The 23,314-nt window shown below is 56.2% G+C and overlaps 1 protein-coding gene across 6 annotated transcripts in view; it reads right to left on the bottom strand.

Annotated features, from left to right (window-relative positions):
* The window catches only part of CACNA1A (calcium voltage-gated channel subunit alpha1 A), a 211,655-nt gene that overhangs the window by 12,068 nt on the left and 176,273 nt on the right, over positions 1–23,314 (bottom strand). For 4 of the 6 annotated variants that reach the window (XM_078054736.1, XM_078054750.1, XM_078054761.1 and 1 more), the window contains 8 exons: positions 20,149–20,232; positions 12,669–12,785; positions 12,252–12,317; positions 11,963–12,078; positions 10,219–10,369; positions 8,656–8,783; positions 7,340–7,436; positions 3,721–3,826 (listed from right to left, as the gene is read on the bottom strand). In XM_078054736.1, the coding sequence (XP_077910862.1) occupies positions 3,721–3,826; positions 7,340–7,436; positions 8,656–8,783; positions 10,219–10,369; positions 11,963–12,078; positions 12,252–12,317; positions 12,669–12,785; positions 20,149–20,232 (865 nt within the window). Of the gene's footprint in view, positions 1–3,720; positions 3,827–6,357; positions 6,455–7,339; positions 7,437–8,655; positions 8,784–10,218; positions 10,370–11,962; positions 12,079–12,251; positions 12,318–12,668; positions 12,786–20,148; positions 20,233–23,314 lie in introns of all 6 variants that reach the window. The other 2 variants (XM_078054755.1, XM_078054744.1) reach the window with 1 other exon arrangement.

Here is a 23,314-nt window from a genome sequence, read left to right as displayed (position 1 = left end):
GACAGACTGAGAGGGGACACAGAGGTGAGCAGAGGGACCTGCCCTCTCTCTCCCAAGTATCTAGCTAAGAATGGCCTCCCAATTTTTGGAGGATCTGAATGACTGAGGTTAATCCATTCTCCCATGCTGCCCTCTGCCTGCTGGAAAGGAGCTCAGTATGTTGAGAGGTAAATTGAGCAGTTGGACAAAAAAAAGTGTTATACTTTTAGCCCGCCTGAGACTCAAGTCAGCTAAAAAGGTTGTGATTGTCATCACTGTTGTAACTGTTGTCCCCAAGCACTCAGCGGACCTTCCTTAATCCCAGAGTCTGGCTCAGCTGTTCCCCGTGGAGCTCTGGGAGGGCCTGGTGCCTTCGCCAAGGTCAGGACGAGGAGAGGTCCCTGGCTCAGAGACGCCAGGGGCATGACCCTCCAGGAACTGAGTAGCATCTGGAGTATCAGTGACAATAACAACAGCCAAACTCAGGCACATCCCCAGGAGCCTTTGAAATCCTCACATGGGTAATCTGGGGGGTGTCGTGGAGACTGGCCTGACTGGGGTCCCACAGAAGGTAAAGGACCACTCAGCCTTCCGAGAAAGAAAGGACTGCTCCCTGACTGGCTCCTGGGAAGTCACCTCTAAGTCCTTAGAGTGTCCTGCGTGATGAAAGTGTCTTGGTTTATCTGAGGGCCTTGGGCACACAAGATAGTTTATCCCAACAATGGGATTTATGGTGGGGGCCTTGGGCCGTGTGACCCACCATCAGTGTGACCTCTGGAGGGGCCAGAGTCTGAGTAACTAAGGTCCGCCAGGCCTCCACGGCCAACCCCCAATGCACACTCTGGTCACCAAAGCGCGGGTGGGCTTCCGTGGTTGGCCACACTTCATCTGGGCTGTCACACCCTGTTGCTGGGGGCATCAGTGCTGCCCACGTGACTCACCTGGGAGGGGACACCTGGAAGTCTGCGCCTGGTCTCCCCTGGGCCCTGACCCCTGTGCCTCTGCTTTGCAGATTTTAACCGGTATCCTTCTGTTGTAATAAACCATAACTGTGAGTCCAACAGGGCCTCTCGGTTCTGAGTCTTTCTAGGGAATCACTGAATCTGAGTCTTGGGTTCCCTCAGGACCCCTGAACAGGTCTCCAGAGAGGAACAGCAGCTGGGTCACAAAGGCATCGCAGACCAAGAGTGGGTGCACTGTTAGACCCATTTTATAGGTACGGGAAGCATGGCAGGCAGAATTCTAAAGCTGCCCCTGCCTCTTGCCCCCCCCACCCCAGGATTCTGGTTATTCGATCAAATGCTAGTCTAGGGACTGCCGGGAAAGGCCTTTGCAAATGTAATTTAAAGTCCCACGTCAGCTGTAAGATACAGGGCTTATCTGGGTGGGCCTGACCTAATCAGGTGAGCCCTTGCAAAGCTGAGTGTTTTCTCCAGCTCGTGGCAGGAGAGGTCAGACAGTTTTGGAGTACAAAAAAGATGAGATGCATCCCTGGGAGCTAAGTGCAACCTCTGGCTGAACCCCAGCAATGAAGCAGGCCCTTAGTCCTACACCCACAAGTGACTGAATTCTGCCCACGCCTGAGTGAGCCTGAAAGTACATTTCCCCCAAGAGCTTCCAGAGAAGAGCCCAGCCTGGTGAACGGCTTGATTTTGGCCTTGTGGGACCCTGGAGAGCCCAGCTGAGCTCACCTAGACTTCTGACCGACTGGACTAAAAGCTACTCAGTGGGTGTTTTAAGCTGTTACGTTTGTGGTCATTTGTTACATGGCCTAGCTAGCTAATATGTGGACTGAGGCTTGGAGAGTGTGAGATCACCTGCCCAGGTTTACAGCAAGGACAGGGCAGGGCAGGTGGGCAAGATGAGCCCACAGAACATAACTCTTTTGCTTGATTATAAGAAATCTGCTGCCTGCCCTTCTGCTTCCTCCCCTCCCTGGGCTGGGACCTAGACGAGCTTCGACTGCAATGATGAAGAAACAGTCTTGGGAGTGCAGAGCCACAAACAGCCAGAACCCGGGCCCAGATTTCTGCCGTGCACTGAGCTGCCTGGCAGGCCTGAGCCGCTCACCTCTGACTTACTGCATGAGGAAGAATTTCCAGGCTGTGCCGGACAAGGGCCTGATCCCCGCCCCCCACTTCTGCTCTCCCCTGAGCCATATCTTAGCTCTTTCTGATTCTCTCTTGCTATTGTAGGGGGCTCCTTCTGCTCTCTGAACCTTCACCTGCCCGCTTCCTGGCTATGTCTGTCCTCAACCTACTCCCCTCTGCCGGGCACTGTCCCAGTGGAAGCTGCTGACTTCCCTCCTGGAAAACCTTCCACCTCCCCAGCAACTTCTGGCCTTGCCTCCTCCTCGCCCTCTTCCCCTCGGGACCCTGGAAGGAATGCGGGTCCCTGAAGTTCTGTCTTCCTTCCTCTTGACCTCCTGATGGCTTCAGCTGGTAGAGCCCTGACCTCTCTCTTTGGCCACCCCCCACGATTTCCAACCCAGTGCTGGACGATGCGCTCAGCCTTCTGTCAGCCCCCTTGCCCCCCGACGACCCGCGTGCACCTCTCTCTCTGCCCTGCTGTCCCATTGGCTGCCAAGTCACATCGGGTCTACTGTCAGGCCTCCAAACCCCATTCCAGGTGGTGGTGGGGAGCCTGACCCCTCCCCCAGAGCTGCCTGTCACAAAATCCACCGTCACTCTTAGTCCTTGTCTTCCTTGGCTGCTGGGCGGTGCCTGACATGCTGGAGACATTCTCCAGAAGCCCACACCACCCTGGCCTTCACTCATCTCCCTGGTCGCCCCTTCTCTGTCGCCTCTAACCCTGCGGTTGCCCCGGGCTGTCCTGGTGTGGGGGGGGGTCTCTCAGCTCACACTCATCTCCTTGGAGAGCTTGTCCGTCTCCTGTCAGCGTCTGATGCCTCCTGACTTTTCACCTTCAGCGCAGCCAGGAAAACTCATTCCCTCGCCTCCTTCAGAACCTTCCTGGGGAGGCATCCCCCACTGGACGTATAAGCTGGAGAGTCCCCTGCCTACTGTGTCTCCAGGCCGACACTGACCTCCTGCCCTTCCTTCGCCCCGAACCTACTCCTCCCACCTTTCCCTTGTCTCCGGCAACAACAGCTATGTCCTTCTTGTGGTTAAGCCCCAACCCCTGGGGGTGGACTTGACTCCTCTCTTTCTTTCACCCCCTCCATCGGCCATTGGCTGGGTCAGCTCCCAAGAAATATCCAGAACCGGAACACTCCATATCCAGAGTCTAGTCAGCCGTCCTGCGTTCCCCTGGATTATGTCAGTGGCCTCCACTGTGACCTCCTCCCAGTCCATTCTGCCCTGTGGCCAGAGGGAGCCCGTTCAAACGTGAGTCCGGTCAGGCACCCCCTCGCTCAGAGGGCGAGTCAGTTCAACACAGCGGTGGATAGCCTCCAACCTCAGGGCCTTTGTACCTGCTGGTCTCTCTGCCTGGAGCACTTTCTCCCCAGGGGTCCACGTGACTCCTTCAGACCCTCCCCGGGGAAGCCCCTCCCACTGCAAGCGGAAGCCCCCGCGCCCCGACACTGAGAGCAGTGCCCGGCGCACAGGAAGCATGCGCGGATGTTTGCCGAGTGAGCGGGTGGCTGGGAGGAAGATCAGGACCCGGCAGCCGTGCCCCCGGTTTCTGGTGGCAAGTGCGATCCCTGGCTGCCCACGGCTCTCCCCTCCCAGGCCCCCATTCCATCCTGTCCTACCTCTCTGTTCCCGCCCCTGCCCTTACCCTTGGCGATCTTGATGTCCAGGGCTGTGCGGATCAGGGCCATGAGGGTAGAATTGAAGTGGACGGTGTTGTCGTCGGCCACGGGCAGATCCATGCGAAGGAGCCTCTACGGAAAACCCAAGGCGGGGGCAGTCATTGCCAGGCACCCCCTCCCGGTCCCCCGTGCGCCAGACCCACACTACCCAGGGAGCCCCAGGAAGAACTCTGAAGGCGGTGGCAGAGGTGCCCCCCACTCACAGGCTACCTGTCCCCTGCGCTCTGTTTACCGATTTCCCTTGGTGGCCCGCGGGGAGAGCTCTGGGGCTCTCCTAGGCCACCAGGCTTTGCCCTCCCCTCTCCCGCACGCTGGACCCCCAGATTTCCCAGGTTGGCCCAGACCCTTCCTTGCCCTGCCCCAGAGTTCTTCTGGACGGCTCCGTGCCATTCCGACCCCAAAGAAGCAGAGCGCAAGGCGGATCGCAGCAGATCATGCAGCAGCCAGGCACAGGGGTCCACGGCCACGGCCGCCGGGGGGGCCGCCAGCTCCCACCTCCACCCGTGGCTCGGCCCAGACCAGACCAGATGGGCACAGACCACGTCATTCCTCTGAGAAGCAGGAGGCAGGCGGCCCCCGCTGACGGGGCGGCCCCTCGCGGACATGCAGCGAGGCCGTGACACACAGAACAGACGGGGGACAGGGGCGCGCATGCAGACGGAATCTCGAGACTCATTCATAGCTCCGTGGAAAGTGTTTCTCAGGGGCATGTCCAGATCTTGGCTCTGTGCGATGGCAGGGGGGAAGGGTGAGGGGGCATTCCCGTGGCCCAAGGAAGAAAAGACTCCCCATGTCCCAAGCAGGGGCTCTGCTCCCCCATGCTTGGTGATGTAGGAGAGGATGCTGGACTGGTGGGCACCAGCCCAGGCTGAGGTGGCATGGAGATGGGGGTTGAGGGTGAGTTAGGCGCTCACTAGGGGATTCAGACACACGTCAGCAGGAAACACAGAGCTGGAGATGGGGAGAGGGATGGCAAACCCAGAACAGAACACAAGAGAGGGATTGGGGCAGGGCAGGGAGGGAGGTGGTAGGCAGAGAAACACACACAGACTGGGCTGCTGTGCACAGCTGTGCAGGTTGTGCACTGCACAAAGGGTTCACCGTCTTAGAAATCATGGATTTGTATATTTAAATGACAACTTTCCAGCTGATAACAAAGAAGTTTCTTGTTTTTGCCAGATGGGTGGATTACAACAATCTTCCAACAGATGAAATGTTCTGTGGAAGGGGTGTCCTTTTCAAATTTGCACAAAGGTGCCTTATGGACCCCTGGTGGCCCTGCACAGAGACCAGGAACGGAAGGGGGGTCATGCTCTCTCTCTCTCACACACACACACACACACGCACACGCACACATGCACGCACACACACATGCACGCACACGCACATATGCACACAGACAAGCAGAGACAAGAGAAGGTACAAAAGGAAAGCTAGAGTAAGGACAGGTGCTAGGAGAGGCTTGTCAAAGATGCTGGTGGAACAACCTCTTCCCAGTCTTGACTGGGAAGGAGGAAGAGGAGGAATGAGGTTGCAGGGGGATGGAAACTTGAGGCAGGAAGGAACGGCATTAACAGAAGGGGAGGGAGGACTCTCACAGACACAGGGTGGGGGCCAAGTTGGATGGGAGAATAGGATGATGGGGCAATTTTCTGGTAGAGGGGGCGGCAATTTTAAAGGTCATCCCTGAACTTCTCGTGGATGAGCTGGAGGGAACAGAGCATCTGTCCTTGGGTGCCAAGGGAGATTCCGGGACAGGGGTCTGGAGGGGTGGCCCAGCCCAGCCGCCTAGCGGCAGGACCCCTGCTCCTTCAGCCAGCATGCACCATCCCCCGGTCGGCCATGGTGCCTGCCCGCCCCAGGCCCCCGCCAAGGCAGCGTGCATGGCCTGCATTAGGGTGCCACGGTCCAGGGGTCCAGCTGCGGCCTGCCTGCCCACTCTGGAACAATGGAGAGGCATGTTGGGGTGTCTGGGGGAGAATGGGTGGCATAGGGGTGGGGGCTTGGAAGCAACTTTTGGGGGGAGGGAGAGGGGGAGGGAGGAGAGGCTCCGGGTACTCCTTGGGAGGTCTCGAATCCCCTAAGGCCCTAGGTCAGAGATCAGCTTCAGGTGTATATGGGGGGGGGGCACTGGACCTGGGGGCACAAGATACAAAAGATGGGGGGCAGGGCCTCGCCTTTTTGGGGTCAAAGCCCACCCCCCCCCAGCCGCGAGGTACCTGCCCCGGTCTGGGCCTGGGCGTGGGGGCCGCTCTGGGTGGGCAGAAAGGAGGCGAGGTGGCATTTCCTCTGAAGCATGTTTATGTCCAATTTGGTTCCGAGGGGACTGGGGGCTCCCCTCCCCCTCCCCCCTGGCGTATTGGCCATAATGGAGTCTCAAAACACCAAGACACACTCATCAGAAAAGACGGACACAGTGTGCTGCTTAGAGTCAAGGGACGGTCATGATCCATTTACTCGAGGAGGAAAGGGAAAAAAAGAAAAAGAGAAAAAAAAAAAGAAGAAGAAGAGTAACTCTGGAAAAAGAGACTCGGCTGGTTGTTCCTGGTCAGCGCTGAAAAATCCCCAGTGCCCGACGCCGGTGGTCGGCAAGGGTAGACTACCTTGTAAGCCACTCTGGCCGGACACTTCTTCCCCAGACCCAGGGGCGGAGACATGTGTCTCAGCATCTGATACATGTCCGGGTAAGGCATGCGGCCCCTGGCAGCACCGAAAACAAAACGGGGTGGGAACGGAGAACCAAAGGAAGGGGTCGGTGGAGGAAGAGGGAGAAACGGAAGAAAAAAAATAAGAAAAAAAAAAAACAAAACCAAAACCAAACCAAAAAAAAAAAAGAAAAAAAAAACACCAAAAAAAAAAACCAACCAAACCAAAAAAACCACACGAGCCGAAAAAATAGAGAGAGAAAGATGCAGAGAACAATAAAATAGGTGTTTTAAATAAATGGAAAACAGGAGGAAAAAAATGGAAGAAAAGGTCATTAAAAAAAGATTATTTCACTGCTCATGAGCAGGGAGAGAGAGAGAGAAAAGAGAAAAGTCAGATTCAATTTTGACTCTGAGCTATGGTTCTGGTGGGACTTGGAGGAAAGGTGGGGTCTCATTTTGGAGGGCCTGGCACAACGCTCTGGCTCAGTGTTATTTTAAAAATTGGGTCAAGTTCTCTGGTTTGGCTGAGGCTGGTCTCTGAGGGGGCCTAGACAGGGAGGCGGGGGCCGGGGCAGCGGGAGGAGGGCTGGGGGCTTTGGGAGGCAAAGGGTAGAGGGGGAGAGAGTGGAGGTGATGGGGGGGTCAATGCACAGTTCTGACCCCCCTTGATGTGTCTGATTTGGGGTGCCGTTGAGACCCTGGGATGGGCAGCTTCAGCTAAGAGCAAGCAGAAATGGCTGAAGGGAACAGAGAGGTATGTCCCATGCTTCATCGAGTCTACGTGACTGCATTCTGTTGGCTAAGAATTCTCTAGTTTAATGCAAGAAAGAGAGATGGCTCTGTTTTTTAGATATATATATATATGAAATATATATATTGAAGAACCCCAAGCCACACTCATTCCATGGATGCTAGCAGGTTTTAGTGGAATTCAAACCTTGCAAGCAACCCTATGAGGACATTTCTTGCCTAAGCCGAGAGGGGGAGATATCACGCGCAATAAACTGTACATATCCTTATAATGAATCCGACCACTGAAAGGAGAAGACAGGGGTTAGTGGAGGCCGGGGTCAGGCTGCGCTCACGGGCTGGCTCCCCGCGCACGCAGCAAGGTCATGACGCCAGGGGCTCGGGACCCCTGGCTTTGAAGGGCTGGGGGAGACTCAGGGATGAGGGAAGGTCCCCGAGCTGTTCCCAGACAGACTGCGGGCAGAGGGTCTCGGTTGGGGTGTGGGAAAGCTCTGGGCTGGGGGGTGGGGGGGCCCTCCCAGGGCCCAGGGCTCTCTCTGTATCTCCCTTCTCCATAATCTACATGGACTAACTGTGGGGAGGGGGAGCTCGAGGAATAGAGGATGGGGGACAGCATCCAACTGCTGTGACCTAAAATCAAAAGAGGAAGAGTTAGGAACCAGCCAAAAGTCAAGCTCCCAGACCCATGGCTCACCCCAGCCTCTCGGTCTCGTGGAGGACTTGTCTGGGGCTGCAGGAACAGCAAAGATGGACTCCTCCCCACCTTTCTCCTGAGGCCTCCCCTCCAGCACCCAGGCTGCCAAGAGCCCCCATTAATGCTTTCCCAGGCCCCAAGCCCAGCTCGAACTAGCCTCTTCAGTTAGTAGTTGGTGGGTGCCAAGGTTTGGGATGGCTCCTCTGAGCAGCTTCATGCTGCTCCCCACGTGCGCAGGGTGGAGAACAACCCTCTGGAACCACCACCTGTCAGTCCGTCAGGAGCACTCTGGTGCCCAAGGGTAGAAGAGCTCGTTCCCTTTGCGACCGTGACAATGCAAGAAACCCTGAGGCTCTGTGTCTTCGGCCCTGGTCTCCTTCGATCACTGTCTAGCACCACTCTGATCTCACGGCCAATCTCATCTGCCAAGGGAGCTAGACCGGCCCCGTTCCTATTGCTCCCAGGACAGCAGAGGCTGAGAGGCCTCTGGCTTCCTCCCCGGGGCCTGGTTAGCTTGTCCTCGCCATCCAGAGGCCTCTCAGTGAGGGGGACGCAAAATCCTCAATGCTTGATTCCTTTCCTCATCGCCCAGAAAGCCCGGGCCTTGGGCAGGTGGTCCCCAACCATTTCACCTGTAGTGCGTGAGGGCGCTGATTCTCATCTTTTTCCTCCAGGTTGACCACTCGGAGATTCCCAGCTAGCTCCCCAGGGACCCAATGCCCCAAAGTCTGGGGCCTGTCCTAGCCTCGTGGGCTCTAGTGCCAGAGAAAGGTGGGCGATGTGGCTGGAAGGTGCGGATGACTCCTTACCATGCTGCGGGGTCGTACTCGGCCCAGACACGCACGTACTCATCCAGGTGGTGGGGACCCAGGATGGAGGAATCTCGGGTGAGGTACTCAAAGTTGTCCATGATGACGGCGACAAAGAGGTTCAGCATCTGTGGGGACCCCGGGGGCCGAGAGGGAGTGGGGGAGAGCGAGACACACCCAAACACACATACACGGAGGCCCAGAGAGAGAGAGGGAAGGAGAGGTGAGATGGGGAAAGGGAGACAGAGAAAGAAAAAGATGGGGGGATGGGGAAGAGAGACACACACTCACACAAGGAGCCCCAGAAACATGCCGAAATGGAGATGGGACAGAGAGACAGAGACAAAGACGGAGACAGAGAAATACAAAGAGACAGAGACCAATAGTGATGGACAGAGACAGAGCAGGAGAGAGAAGGGGGAGAGGCTACATGAAATGGGGGCCAAGCCCAAGGGACCGCCATGACCCCAAATCTCCCCACACCAGCCCCCCAACGAGGCCAAAGTCAGCGCTCCATGTGGGTTGTATTCCCAGCCCCAGCACAAAGTAAGCAATCGGCAACTATTTCCTGGATGGATTGATGGACGGACGGACGGATGAATTGATTTTCTTGCCCTCATCTACACCTGGTAACACCTTTTCATGTGTTCTTCTAGCCCTAGGTACACAGGGAGCTTGCATCATTTTGCCTCCAAGCCTTTGCAAATGTTGCTCCCTTACTGAACATCGTGATTTGTCTCCCCCTGGGTAGTAGCATCCGGGGAACCCTCCTCCTTCCCACGTAACAGGCTGTAGCTGGGTGTGGCCGACCCCTACTTTCTGGCTTCCCAGGCAGCGGTCATACAACCGAAGGCTGTGATTGGTTAAGGGGGGGCGCACAACCACAGGAAACCATCACCGTCTGCAAGTGTCCTGGGGCCACAGACAGCCAGGGGCAGCGGGGTGGGTTGATCCACCCTCTTTTCCTTTTAATTCCCACAGCCAGGAATCCTTGGTGACTCCAGGGTTCTCTAGTTCTCTTTCAACCCCACGTAGCCAATCCCTGTATTAAGTCTCCTCTGCTTACAATATCTAGAGAGTTTCTGTTCTTCTGACTTCGCTCTGACTGCTCCAGAAGAAGAGGGGAGCATAACTAGCATCCTGTGTAACCAGCCGGGCCAGGGGACCAGCTCTCAGCTCCGCTAGTTTTTCTCTCAGTAAAACCCAGCCGTTCTCAGATGGGGGAGATTCTGTCCTTCCCCCCAACCCCAGGGGCACTGTCAATGTCGGGAGGCATGTTTGCTTATCACACCTGAGGGTGGAGGTCAGGCATGCTGCTAAACACACTGCAATGCACAGGACAGCCCCCCTGCCCCCCTACCCCGAGAACGAGCCAGCCCCAAATATCAACAGTGGCGACGTTGAGAATCCCTGGTTAACCTAATCCGCAGCCGGCTCAGAGACACTCTGGAGGGAGCAAATCTGTGACACAGCCATATTCTAGAGAAACCTCTGCCCCGGAGTGGGAGCCAGGTCAGAGAGGCCTCCCCTCCCCGCTCCGCCCCCATATGTGCACAGACTCACCAGAAATGAGCACAGGAAGATGAAGGAAACGAAGTAAAAATAAGCAAATTCATTGCCACACTCGGGAGTCAGGATGCCAGAGTTCTTATCACATGGCTTCCCGCTGAGGCAGGAAAGCATGATGTTGTGCCAAGCCTCGCCGGTAGCACTTCTGAGGAACGCAGAGGGGACATCATCAGGGACCTGGGCACCCAGCCCTGGACGCTAATATCCTTCAAGGATATTAGCACGGGGCTCTGGAGTTGGACTGACATGAGCTCAAGTTCTAGGTACGCCACCTTTTCTCTCTGGGAACTCAGAGAGGTGATTCTCATCCTTTAGCTGTGCATTAAAGTTCACGGTGGGGGGGCGGGGCTTTAAACAATGCTGATGCCAAAGTCCCACTCCCACAGGCTTGCTTTCAGTTGGTCTGGGGTGGGGCCTGGGGATGTAGGTAGGTATGTTTTAAAAGCTCCCGTTCCTCCAGGCAATAATCATCTCTTACTTCCTTCTCCGTAGGTCTCTGCTCCAGGCACACTGGGATCTCACTGTCTTCAAACATGTTGGCCATGCTCCTGCCTCAGGGCCTTTGCACTTGCTATACCTTCTGCCTGGCCTGCCCTTCTTCAGATATCCACGTGGTTCCCTCCCTCACCTATTTCTCTCACGTGTCACCTGCCTCCAGGGAGGCATGACCTACCAGCACTCCATTCCTTTAGATGTTGTTGCTAAATTAAAAAAAATTTTTTTTCTCATCCCCAAGTATGCATAATGTAAGATTTATCATTTTAGGGGTCCCTGGCTGGCTCAGTCAGTTGAGTGTCTGCCTTCGGCTTGGGTCATGATCCCAGAATCCTGGGATCTAGCTCCGCTCTGGACTCTCTGCTCAACTGAGAGCTTGCTTCTCCCTTTTCCTCTGCCTGCCACTCCACCTGCTTGTGCTCTCTCTCTCTAATAAATAAATAAAAATCTTAAAAAAAAAGATTGATTATTTTAACTATTTTTAAGGGTAGAGTTCAGTGGCATTCAGTACATTCACAATACTGTGCAACCATCACCACTGTTCACCTCCGGAATCTTTCATCCATCCCAGTCACGCAACCCCTGGCAATCTTTAGTCCACCTTTTCTTTCTATGGATTTGCCTGTTCTGGGCACCTCATATAAGTGGAATCATACATTATTTGTTCTTTTGTGCCTCCATTTCCCTCTTAACTTTGAATTTTATCCCCTTCCTGCACTCTCCATCATTAGCTTACTGATTGCCTTTCTCCTCCGCAGGAATAGAAGCATCTGGAGGGCACAGAATATCTCTTTCTGCTTTGTTTACAGTACCTTCAGCAATGCCTGGCACACAGTGGGTGCTCAATAAACCTCTGATGAATGAATGAAGGAACTCTAATGTGCAGCCAGGATTAAGAATCAAGCCTCAGGTCTGTTAGCCTCAACTTCCTCACCTGTCAGATGGGGTTGCCAAGAATCCCCACCTCACAGGATGGTCAGGAGGATTCAGTGAAGTAATGCCTGAAAATGCCTTCTTTGCCTGGATCCCAGGACCTTTAGCTTCTGCACAGCCAGGGTCCCTGGGCCCCCCACAAACCCATCCCAAGCCTCACTGGAACAGAAGGAAGACAGCACGCCCCCTACAGGAAGAGGAGGGAAAGGACACGCCCCCTACGGGAAGAGGAAGGAGAGGACACGCCCCCTACAGGAAGAGGACACGCCCCCACCAGAAGAGGAGCATGAAAGCACGTGCTCCCGCTCACCTGAAGAGAAGCATGAGGGCCTGGAAGAAGGTGCGAAAGTTATTGTGCTCAGTGATTTGGAACTCATCCTCATCACTGTCCTCATCCTCCACGTCGATGCCGATGTTGCCAAACACCTGGGGAATCGGAGGGTGATGACCAGGGGCAGCCATGCCCCCAGTGGCTTCAGGGAAACTCCACTCAACCGTCATGGCTCTCTCTCCAAACTGGGTTCCCCTGACCCACCCCTGCCTCAGGACAGTGGCCTTCCCAGGGAGGGCTCTAGGGACACTAGGGGACTGGCACTCACCTGCATCCCGATGATGGCATAGATAAAGAAAAGCATGGCAATCAGCAGACAGACATATGGCAGGGCCTGGTGGGAAGGAAGGTAATGAAGGAGAGTGCCAGGGGGGCTTCTTACCCCCACCATTTCCCTCCCTTGTCCCAGCGCTCTGCCCCATGGGGCTGGTGGCCCCATGCTGTGCCAGAGTAGTGCCAGGGCTTGGTGGGCCTCTTTGAGGCCATAGTGGCAAGAAGGTATCAGGGGCATTCCCTCTGGAGCTCTCAAGCCACACCAGGGGCAGGCGGTCTAGAGAAGAGCCGTGCAGATCACAGACTCTCAGCAAAGTGCACCACAGAGGCATTTCCACCTGATTTCTACTTTCAGCCAGAGCAGGGGTGGGGGTAAGATCTTCTCAGCCCTAGACTGGCATCAGGGGCTCACCTTGAAGGACTGCACAAAGGTCCAGAGAAGAATTCGGATGGTGTAACCCTGACGGAGGAGTTTGATGAGCCGGGCAGCTCGGAAGAGGCGGAGAAAGCTCAAGTTGATGAAGTTATTCTGGGGAGATGGAGAGAAAAGTGTGACTATCCACCCACCCCCGGGGGCTCAGAGCCGTCACCACTCACAGAGGCCCCTACATGAAGCCAACCAACAGGAAAAGCAAGCCAGACCCCAAATAAGGAGGGAGAGAAAGCACTATTAATGCAATGGTGCGGAGGAAAAACGTTGAAAAAGGAACAAAGTTGGGGGGGGGAGAGGGTGGAAGGGAGGAAAAGGCAACTCAAAAGCATAAACCCTCCCTGCCAGCCCCACCCGCAATGGGGGAAAAGGAAAGAAAAAGGAAGGAAGAGAAAGGAACCGGGTGGGGTAGGGGTGGGGAAGAAATAACAAAAGAACAAGGAAAAGAAAATATATCCGAATCATCCAATCAGGAAAAAAATCGAGATGGTTTTTGTTTCTCCCAACAACCAAATGCACTGAGACGATAGGACACAAGCGGGTCAAGTTGCCGAATCCATCACACGTGTACGATGCACAAACACCAGGGCGGGGTGGGGGTAGCCAGCGCGCTCAGGCCTGGTGGACATGTGCGGGTTCCCAGGGCATGTTACGCTCCAGGCCAGAAATGCATCTGTCGTGGGACTCAACGGGCACCCTGCCCTGCCCTGCCCTGCCGAGCTGCCCACCCGCTCCTGCCCGCCCTGACCTCACCCCACGGCCAAGAGGAGCAGCGGCTTGAGCCAATCGGAGAAGCGGAAGAGCATCTTTTCTTACCCCCTTGGCGAGCGGGAATGGGGAGGACGGGAGGGAGCTGGGGCTGGTCGGCTGCAGGGCGAGTCCTCGCTGCCCGCTGAGTCGGAGAAGATGCATTTGGGGCCCTTTTCCCCCCTCTCAGGGATGGCTTCTCAGCTTCTGGGGCTGGGTGGAGTAGCACGGGACCAGGCCTGCGGGAAGCAGGAAGTACGCAGCGCCCGTGGGTGGGTGAGCTCGCAAGCAGCCCAGGCCCACCGAGGGGCCGGTGCTGGAGGTGGGGCCGTCCCTGCCCCCAGGACCTCCCTGCGTGGACCTTGCCTCTGCTCAAAGACCCCCTGACTAGTCATTGCCTCTACCTCCTCCCGCCCAAGCCGGGAGAACCCCCCCAGGGAAGGGGGGTGGTCAGCTGGGAGGGGAGCCAAGAGAGCAGCAGGAGGTGGGCTCTGACTGCCCCGGGGGTGGAGGGGGTGGGGGCTTGCCTGCTGGGGCCTCAGGGTCGCTGCTGGGGGACAGGCGGCTCAAAGTCACAAATGGACCAAATCTGGCTGGTGAAGCTATCTTGTTGGGCCTGAGCAGTTTTGTTTTGTTTCGATTAAAAAGAGTTGCCAGTGTTTAAAAATCAGATTTCTCCCCCAAATCTGGCGATTTTGGCAACTCTGGACCTGCCTCCAGGTTAGCAAAAGTTAGCTGGGGCTTAGATGTGGCTGCCCCTGTGACGCAGGCCACATGCCCTCCAGTTTGCCGAGGTCCCCCACATCCTAGAAATGGCACCCGCTTTCCTGGCCTATGGCACCTGCTTCAATGCTGGAGGCATTGGAGTGTGAGACCCCTGCCTCAGGCAAACAAGGAAAGCTCCGCTGGTCAGTCCACTGGCAGGCTGGAGGCAGAGAAGCTTTATCTAGAGGAGCCCTAGACACAGGCCATGTAGCCAGGTTTCCACTGGCCTAGCCCTCACCCCTCAAATGGCACAGGGGTGACCACACCGGTCGCCCTGACAGTCACAGCTCCCCTTTTGCTCTCAAAAGTTCGGATGATGAATTCTCTATGGACATCCTACTTGGTGGCTCCTGGGGGCTTCCCAGCTACTGGGTCTGGCCTGGGAGCTGAGAGGCAGGGATGGGAGTTCAAGGAATTTCTGGAGTTGACAAGAGGCCTCTGGACTGGCTGGCAAAGTCTAGGATGCTTGTTGGGACCCATCAGTTGGCCCTTAGGCCTCTAGGATGGGGAAAGGGCTGGGAGATCCTACCCTGACCATACGGGGCCCAACCGCTATGAGAATGTTCCAAGGGCCTCGAATAAGCGCCCACACCCAGCTCAGCTGAGAGTCACTCACCCCCTGTGCCCAGCTGACCTGACTCCCAGCCCTGCCTGGCCACCCAGCTCTACCTGGGGATGGGGCCGATGGCCCCAGGTGTCCCCAGCCCCTCCCGACCATCCCCAGACTACAAGCCATCCCTTCACAGGGCGGGTCATAACATGTGGACTCTGCCCAGCATGCAAAGGCAGGCGGGCCTGGAGCAGCCTCCAGGGACTCAGGGTAGAGCGGGGGGGGGGGAGTCTGCCACCATGCAGGAGAAGCAAGGGGGTCTCGCAGGGAGACGCGTGCAGAGAGCATGCTGCCCTTCTTGGAGCGGAGGGAGGAGACACATGGGGGAGGTAGGGGGTGGAGATGAGAGAGGTCCAGGGGATGGGGCATGGGAAGGTGCTTGTCTGCCCTCATCCACCCCTCCATCTCTTCTTGGTTCTGCATCGAGTCCTTCATGTGCTTGCAGAACTTCTGGTGACTTCCCTTTTCCTAGTTTCCATCTTTCCGTCCACAGCCCAAGAAGGAGCGGCTGTGCTCTCCTCCAAGCCTGCCCTGTGCTTCCCGGTTCAAGGCTGATGGGGTGGGACGCAGGCCCTGGAAGGCTTGTCACACTCAGAAAAACGTGAGAACCAGCCATCTGAAGGGTCCGGAGAAATCCTGCCACTTGCAGACCCCACCTCAGCTGACCTTGCCCCTGTGCTCCAGATCCCATAACCACCTGCCTACTTGACTTCTTCCGGGGCGCCCTTAAAGGCACCTCAAACCCTCTGTGCCTACACCTGTGCTCTTCCCCCAACCTGGCCCTCTTCTGGCATTCCCTAACTTCCATCTCCCAGTTCAAGCCAGACTCAGATCCCTCCAGGTACCTTCCTCCCCCAGCCCGGACCCAACCCATCCCCAGGTCCCGGAAAAGCCCCTGCTCAGGGGGCCAGTCCCCTCTCACGGGGACCCCGGTGCTCCCTTCCAGCCCAGCCTCCTGCCTGGCCGCTCCTGCGCAGCCTCAGCCATCTTATCTAATCACACTTCCGATGCTGCCCCTGCTCCAGATTCTCTCAGGCTTCCACGAGGGCTCATCCCCTTCTGCCCTCTTCACTGTCCCTGGGTCAGCCTTCCTTCGCTCTTTGCTCCAGCCACACTCCCTCACCTGTAGACCCAGACTCCCGCACGATTCTTCTTGCTACTGGGCCTTTGCACGTGCTGTTCTGGGCCTCGAATGCTCTTCTCCCCCCTCTTTTGTTAACAATGCTTATCCTTTAGTTCATAACACAGCCGAAACTTCAGGTGGGTTCGAGAGTGGTTATTTGACCAATGCCCGGCGTCCCCCACTTTGGGTTTAGGTGAGGGGGTGGTAGTGATGGTGTCCACTTCAGCCCACCACTCTGCTTGTGGCACCACATTTGGAATCGTGAAATGTCTGGTGGATGAGTGCACGTGGTGTTGCTAGCTCGGGAGGGATCTTGGTGTAAAGGTGCCATTCAGGGTGTCCTTCAAAGGGGCGCAGAGGTGGTAGGGATGAGGCGGAGGCAGATGGAATGTACCAGAGTGAGAAGTGTGCAAGGAGCCAAGTAAGGGAGGTGGGAGGGATGGAGATGGTGTGTGCAGGGTGGATGGATGGAACAGAGAGGGACAGGTATGCATGGGTGTTTGGTGGGGAGAGGAGAGAGAGGAAGAGCACCCGAACAAGAAAGTAAGGGGGGAGAGTGTGGATGTGGGAAGGGGGGGCACATGGGTCCAGTGACTGTGTGGATGTGGGGCATGCAACCATGTGAAGACCAGGGCTCCAGGGGAGGGCCTCGTCTGGTCTGCTCCGAGTTTCCCTCCTCTGAGAGTCTTTGCCTGCCTGCTGCCCAGCCCTCAGACCTCCTCCTCGGACTTGGCCAGTCAAACCCACGGGCCTGGAGTGGGGTGAGCTATCCTGGAGCCCAGGCTCCATGAAGGTGAACAGGGGACAGGAGCGAAGAGCGGGTGGCCAAGGGCTCTGAGTGTAGGGATGCGGGTAAGGGATGGGGCGGGAGACCCAGCCAGCTGACTAGTCTTGTGGGAGGTGCTACCAGGGCAAACCCAGTCTTCTCTTTGCAAAAGATGCAAACCAACCCACGCAGAGAACCCCAATTCAGAACCCAATAAAAACAATGAGGAGTGGGGTGAGAGAGAGAGAAAGAGAGGAGGAGGGAGGGAGGGAAGGAGGGGCTGCAGGAATGAGGAGGGAGTGGGAGTGGGCTGGGGAGACAGACAGACAGATGGGGGAGGGGGGCTGGGAGGAGCATCAGGCAACCCAAGTCCAAAGCCCAGGACAGGACGTGCAGTGCTGACGCGAGAAGATGCGTTCACAGTTAATGTAAGGCATTTAGACTTCAGAAAGAAGTAAGACCAACCGGATTCTAGATGCAGATGTTGAAGATGGAGGGGGAGCGGGCGGGCGGGGGCAGTTGGGGAGGCGTGTTCAGCGTTTTTTAGGTTGATTTGTAACCAGTGCCAAAAAACCAATGGGTTTCGGTTCCCGGGCGGGGAGTGGGGGTGGTGGGTTGGGAGATAGTCATTGGTGTATGAACACACAGACCACGTCATGGATGAACAAATGAATTTCATAGTGCATTTTGATTGGATGAGTTTTTCAGACGGCGTTGTGCCAATATACAGTTTAAAGAGCAGGCATGAAAAGAGACAAGACAAGAAACACAGTCATTATCCATTGAACGCAGGGCAAACCCACGTCACCCGGCCACTTGGGGGCGGCAGCTGAGGCCCAGGGGGCCCCCCGAGCCCTCTCCCCCCCAAACCCTGGGGACTTGCCCTCGCAAGGGTCTGGCTCTCGCTGCCTCAGCCTGGCTGAGCTCTGGCCTGACCTAGCGGGCTTACCTGGGAGCCAGAAAGGGGTGGCTGTGGGCTCCTTGCCCGGCAGGTTGGGAAGGTAACATCCTAAAAGGGTCCACACACCCACCCTCTATCTTTCCCTCCAGATGATTCTAATTCAGGGCCCCGGGGGGATGGGGCGGGGGAGGTGGTTGGTGAACAAACAGCAGACCCAAGTACCTTCACAGTAAATAATAGCAATAATAGTAACTGCCATTCGGGAATGATCTATTTCCTGGCAGGTTCTGTGCCAAACCCTTCACGTGGATCGCTCGCACTTGTTAAAAGCTGCCGACTCCCTCCCTAGAACGTCAGCCCCGTGGGGGCAGGCATTCTTGTCTGTTTTTGCTTTGTTCATGGTCTCTGGGCACTTAACAGCAATGCCTGGCATGCAGCAGGTGCTCAGTGAATGCCTACTGAATGCATGAGTGAATGTGGAGCTTGCAGGGATCCGGTGAGGTTAATTGCAACAGTTATCCCCATTCTACATGAGAGGAGGTGATCCACGCACCCAAAGTCAAACAGCTTGTAGGGAGGGGTGTGTGGTCACTGTGATAGTCCTGGTGTCCTTGAACTGGGCCCTGTGCCTCATCCTCTTGCCCCTCCCTATCCTGCCAGCCTGGAGAATGGGCCCTTGGGGTCCAGTCCTATGGATCTCTTACTGGCGACTGGAGGTTTCAACCAACTTCCTCCACTTGCCTGGCTGGGGTGCTGGGCCACCCTTCCGACCTCTTGACCCAGAGGGCCACTGGTTCAAAACTGTAGAGTGCTCAGCAGGATGGTGAGTTATTTTGACTGCCAGTTGGAGCTCCGGATCCCTTAGAAGCTTAGGACAGAGATGAACTGAGGCTCTGGCCCAGGGGCCAGGTTGCAAAGCCCAATGGGGACAGCCCCTTTGGCCTCTCTAGAGGAAGGTGTTAGGCATGGGATGAAGGGAAGTGAGAATTTCTGGCTCAATGGAGCTGAAGGCAGAGATATGGCCGGGATGCCACTTGGGAAGGAGGTGTTGGGGGGACACAACGAGAATGGCCTCCTCTTCTGTGGAGCGACTCAGCCCCACCAGCCTTCCAGGATGGAAGAATGGATCAGTTGGTCCCTTTCTGCTGGGGGCTCTAACGGGGCCACCGATGAGCTCTCAGGAGTCACCAGGTCTCGGTGCATGACCTTAGGCAGGTTCCTCACTTGCCCGAGTACCGAGCATTAGCTTCCCCATCTGTGAAATGGGGCCACACCCCAACCAGGTCTATTCTTCCCTTTTCTCTGCCTATTTTGTACATCCCCCACGCCCCGGCCCTGCCGGGCTCCCTGGCCTTCTGGCTCCCTTCTGGCTCAGCTTGGCCAATGGAAGGCCCTGGCAGGAGATGGAGGGTGGAGGAGAGATGGGCTTGGGTATTTCTCCCAGGGTTCTGGGCCTGCTTTGGCTTTCCTCTCGGGCAGGGGCTCTGTCCCTCAAGGTCCACGGCTCCTGCCAGGCGGCCTCTCCCCATTTCAGCTCGGATTTCCTCCCTGCTTCAGCACCTGGGCAGGTAACAGCTCCCCATGGTGGTGGGGTGCTGGGCACTTTGCCATCCTGGTCTGCCCCCCTCCCCTCCTTTCCGTGGGTGGTCTCTGCTTTCCAGTCCCTTCAGTTGAACCCTCCAAGGGAATTCTTTTCTGTCCTGACCCCCCTGACCTGTACCACAAGCTAATTCATGTGAACTGCTTGGCACAGCGCCTGTCATGCAACTGAGTGTGCCTTTCTTGCCAGGCATTATTTTTATTGCTATTATGATGAGGTTGATGCCCCCTCCCGCCCTTGGCTCCAACAGTCTTTGCCCTTTTGCTCTCCCTGTGAGGATCTCCTGCCCTCCCTCCGGTCTCCTGAGGGCAACCAAGCCTGGGCTCACTCTCAAATGGCCAAGGAGGGGGTCTGAGATAGGAGCTCTGGGGCCCTGAGTCTTTCAGATGAGGGGGAAGGATGGTGTGGCCTGTGGGGCCACCGCAGAGGGGTTCAGGGACCCCCCCAAGTCACAAGCCTCCCAAGCCTGGGGATGGAAGAGGGTGGACATCCTGGGGACCTTCCTAAGGCCCTGACTGTTGGCTCAAGGGCCATGGCTCCCTCCTGAACCTCCCCCCATGAACCAGAAGGTGGTTAGTTCAAGCAGAATGGACTTGAAGCTGGTTCTTTCTGGGTCCCCAACACTGTGTGGTGTTTGGGGGCAGTGCTCAGCCTTGGGGTCCTTTAATTGTCTCAATCCATATTGTATATTCAGAAGTCAACAGCCACGAGGCCGGGGAGTTCACACTGCAGAGCTGGCCACATAGCCATGGCTTTGGGCTCCCCCGTCTCCCTGAGTTGCCCTCCTGAGGGGCTGCCCTTGCCCCTGGGGTCCCCGCTTCTCCCTCTTTGGTCACGGTCAAGTGCTGGCCCAAGTCAGCTGTGGCTTTTGGGACTGCTGTTTCTGAAAGATTCCCCCCATTCTCCACCCAGCCAGGAGTTACCCACAGAGAAGCTGGCGGGAGACTTACCCCAAACTCAGTCACGAGGATGTCAGTGATGCTGCCCAGAACAGTCACAAAGTCGAAGATGTTCCAGGCATCGCGGAAATAATTCTAGAATGGGGACCCACAAGACAGGGATGCCAACACAGGGCTCCACGCCTGGCTGCCACGGCCGGCCCCGGGGTACATTAGGGGCACAGCTGCCGATCAACCCGAGTGCCCGCAACACTTCTGGTCATTCAAATAGCACAATGCTGCTGTCTGGGCTGCTCAGGATCATCTGTTCTGAGCTCCCCCTCCCTGGGACCCCATGGCTCTCCCGGCCCCAGAGGGGGCCTCCACAGCCCGATTCAGCTCCGCTGGAGAGAGAGGGCTACCCTGTGGGCTTGCCTGTCTCTCTGACACATCTGAGGGCTCCCTGACACGCCAGATGCTTTATAAATGATGTCACTGGGATCCTCATGTAGACCCTCGGGCAAAGGATTATCAACCATATTTTACGAGGCGACTGAAGCTCAGCCTGATGCTACTCGCCCATCTGAGGTGAGCAGCACAGATGTGAAGAGTCAGGATTTGAACCCAGGCCTGGGTGAGTCCAGAGTTTGTGTTCAAGACCCCCCTCGTTATAGCTCGCTAAGAGTGGATTGTGGGTTCACATCCCCGCTTTGCTAACATCCTGCTGTGTGGCCGTGGGCCAGTGACTTAACCTCTGTTCTTCCACCTCCTGATCTGAAGAAGGGGGATAGTAACAGGGGCACAAAGGCCTTCCAGGCACACGCCAGGCTTCACTTCCTGGGCCCCCTGGTGGTTCGATGGGGCTGTGTGTCTAGTTACAGCCAATAGGTTTTGAGCAGAGACAGTGTGAGCCACCTCCTGGCCAGCGCGGGACTCACCAGGACTCTTTTAACCCTGGGCTTGGTGACCATCAATGTTCCAGGTGGTGGCTGCTCTGTGGGCCTGGGTCCCTGTGTAACTACCAGGCAAAGAGCCCCCCTTCCCCTTGCTGAACGTCAACAAAACCTTTGTTGACCGAAGTTACTGAGATGTGGGGGTTGTTATTGCACCTAAACTTGATCTATCCTGACTGCCCTCAAGGCTCAGTGTGACCCACACCCCACGCAGGCCTTCCCAGCATCCCCACAAAGCAGAGGCCAGGTTGGGGCTCGGGTCCCATTCTGAGGGGTCCATCTGAGCGTCTGACCCTGTGGCAGCCTCTCTGCCTCACAGAGAAGAACCCAGGCTTTGGAGCTGTGCTTTCCAGGATCAAATTCTTTCAGCATGTGTGAGTTAAATGTCCTTGGAGCTGGACTGGTTGGGCCTTAGAGCCCTCTTCTGGAAGACTGGGGTATAACAGCAATCGGATCATGAATGTGAATGTAGGCGGGGAGTTCGGTTATACAGTAGGCGCTCAATGAATGGAGGTTATTTTATACTCAGCTAAAAGGAATTCGGGTTCCACTGACACTTTTGGTATTTTAGCAGATGCTGCTGGGACCCTGCACATATCCCCTCATATTTCGATGACCCCCTTTCAGTTACTCTGCCCAGGGGCATCTTCTGGTTGCAAATTTGCTGCGGAATTAACAGCTCCCCTGGGAGTGGCCCTTGACTCTGACTGATGGGCACTGCAGGATAAATACCCCAGCTCTCTCCTCTCCTCAAGTGGAAGGACTCTGAAGTATGTGCTCTCTGCTGCCTCCTGTTGATCCTCAATGGAACTGTGCCCCATAACACCCTGTACTGGCTGTCTTCTGGCTCCTGCCTCACTCCCCCTCCCCCACATTGAGCTTCCTGGGTTTTCAGATAAATTCCTTGCACTCAATCCTTATCTCAGGCTGTGTTCTGGAGAGTCCCAGTGAAGGCGACTTTCTAGGTGTCTGGCCATATGCCTCAAGCTCCTGGACTACAGAGCTCCCCCCATCGCCTAAATTGCACATGGTGATCTTGGGGCTTCATCTAAGCTGGAGGGGGAGGCTCCAGGCAGACCCCTGTGAGATGGTCAGGGGTGGGGGAGATAGAGAGCCCCAGCCCTCGGGTAGAACCACTTCATTACCAGAAGATTGACCGGGGATTCAAAAATCACACAGCACAGCTGTGTTGGGCAGGTCCCGTGCCTGAGCCTACACCATGCTCCCTATGGCCCAGGGAGGCTGGGTGTATGGTACTCCTAGTTTGTAGATGTGGAAACGGGAGAAAAAGGCCAAGTGCCTTGCTTGAGGCCAGGCAGCTAGAAAGGGGCCGAGGCAGGATTTGCACCCTGATATGGGCACACCAGAGCCTGATCACTGCCCCCTATACATGTTCTGCGATCCATCTTGGTGGCATCCCCAGGACTGAAATGCTGAGTTGCTCTGGATGCAGGGTGCCTTCCCTGCCTGCCTGATGTTCAGCACAGGACCTGACACCCCAGGCTGTCCCTTGGGCTCTCTTTGGGTATTTGTTAAAAATACAGAATCGGGGGGCGCCTGGGTTGCTCAGATGGTTAAGCGTCTGCCTTCGGCTCAGGTCGTGATCCCAGAGTCCTGGGATTGAGTCCCACATCAGGCTCCCGGCTCAGCGGGGAGCCTGCTTCTCCCTCTCCCCCTGCACATGCTCTCTCTCTGTATCTCTGTGTCTCAAATGAATAAATAAAATAAAAAAAAAATACAGATTCGGGGGGCCCCCACCTGACCAAGTGAATCTGAACTTCTGGGGTTGGCTCTGGGGCATCATTCAATTTTAAGAAATCTCTCCAAGTGCTCCTCCTGGGTAACAGGGTTGGGAGCCCCTGCCTAGGAGGAGAAAAGTGGGGTGATGAGCCATCCTGTGACCTTCCTGGCATTTATGGGGCACTCCATGCCAGGCTTCACCCTCACTTTAAGCAGACACACTTGATCTGTGCTGGAGTTTGCACAAGCTCTTCTGAGGAAGAGGAAGAGGACGGGCCCTCGAGATGGAGAGAGGGGAGGTGACACAGTCTCGATGTGATTTGAATCAAGGGCTCTCTGGTGCCAACCCTGACACCCTTTGCCACCTCGGGAAGCCAAGGTGAGAAGCCAGCCTCCATCCCACTGAGAGCCTGGCTGAGGGCACAGCTTGTACACCATTCTCCTCAGAGAGGTGGACTCAGTGGGTGGTCAGAAGGGAAGCCATCTTGTATCAAGTGTGAGCTTGACCACTCACTGGGGGATCTTCTTGAAGTCACCCCGACACA

Source organism: Halichoerus grypus, chromosome 1 (genome assembly GCF_964656455.1).
Source record: "Halichoerus grypus chromosome 1, mHalGry1.hap1.1, whole genome shotgun sequence".
Lineage (NCBI taxonomy): Eukaryota > Metazoa > Chordata > Mammalia > Carnivora > Phocidae > Halichoerus > Halichoerus grypus.
Note: the sequence above shows the minus strand (reverse complement) of the source record. Positions and strands in the feature narration are given on the sequence as shown.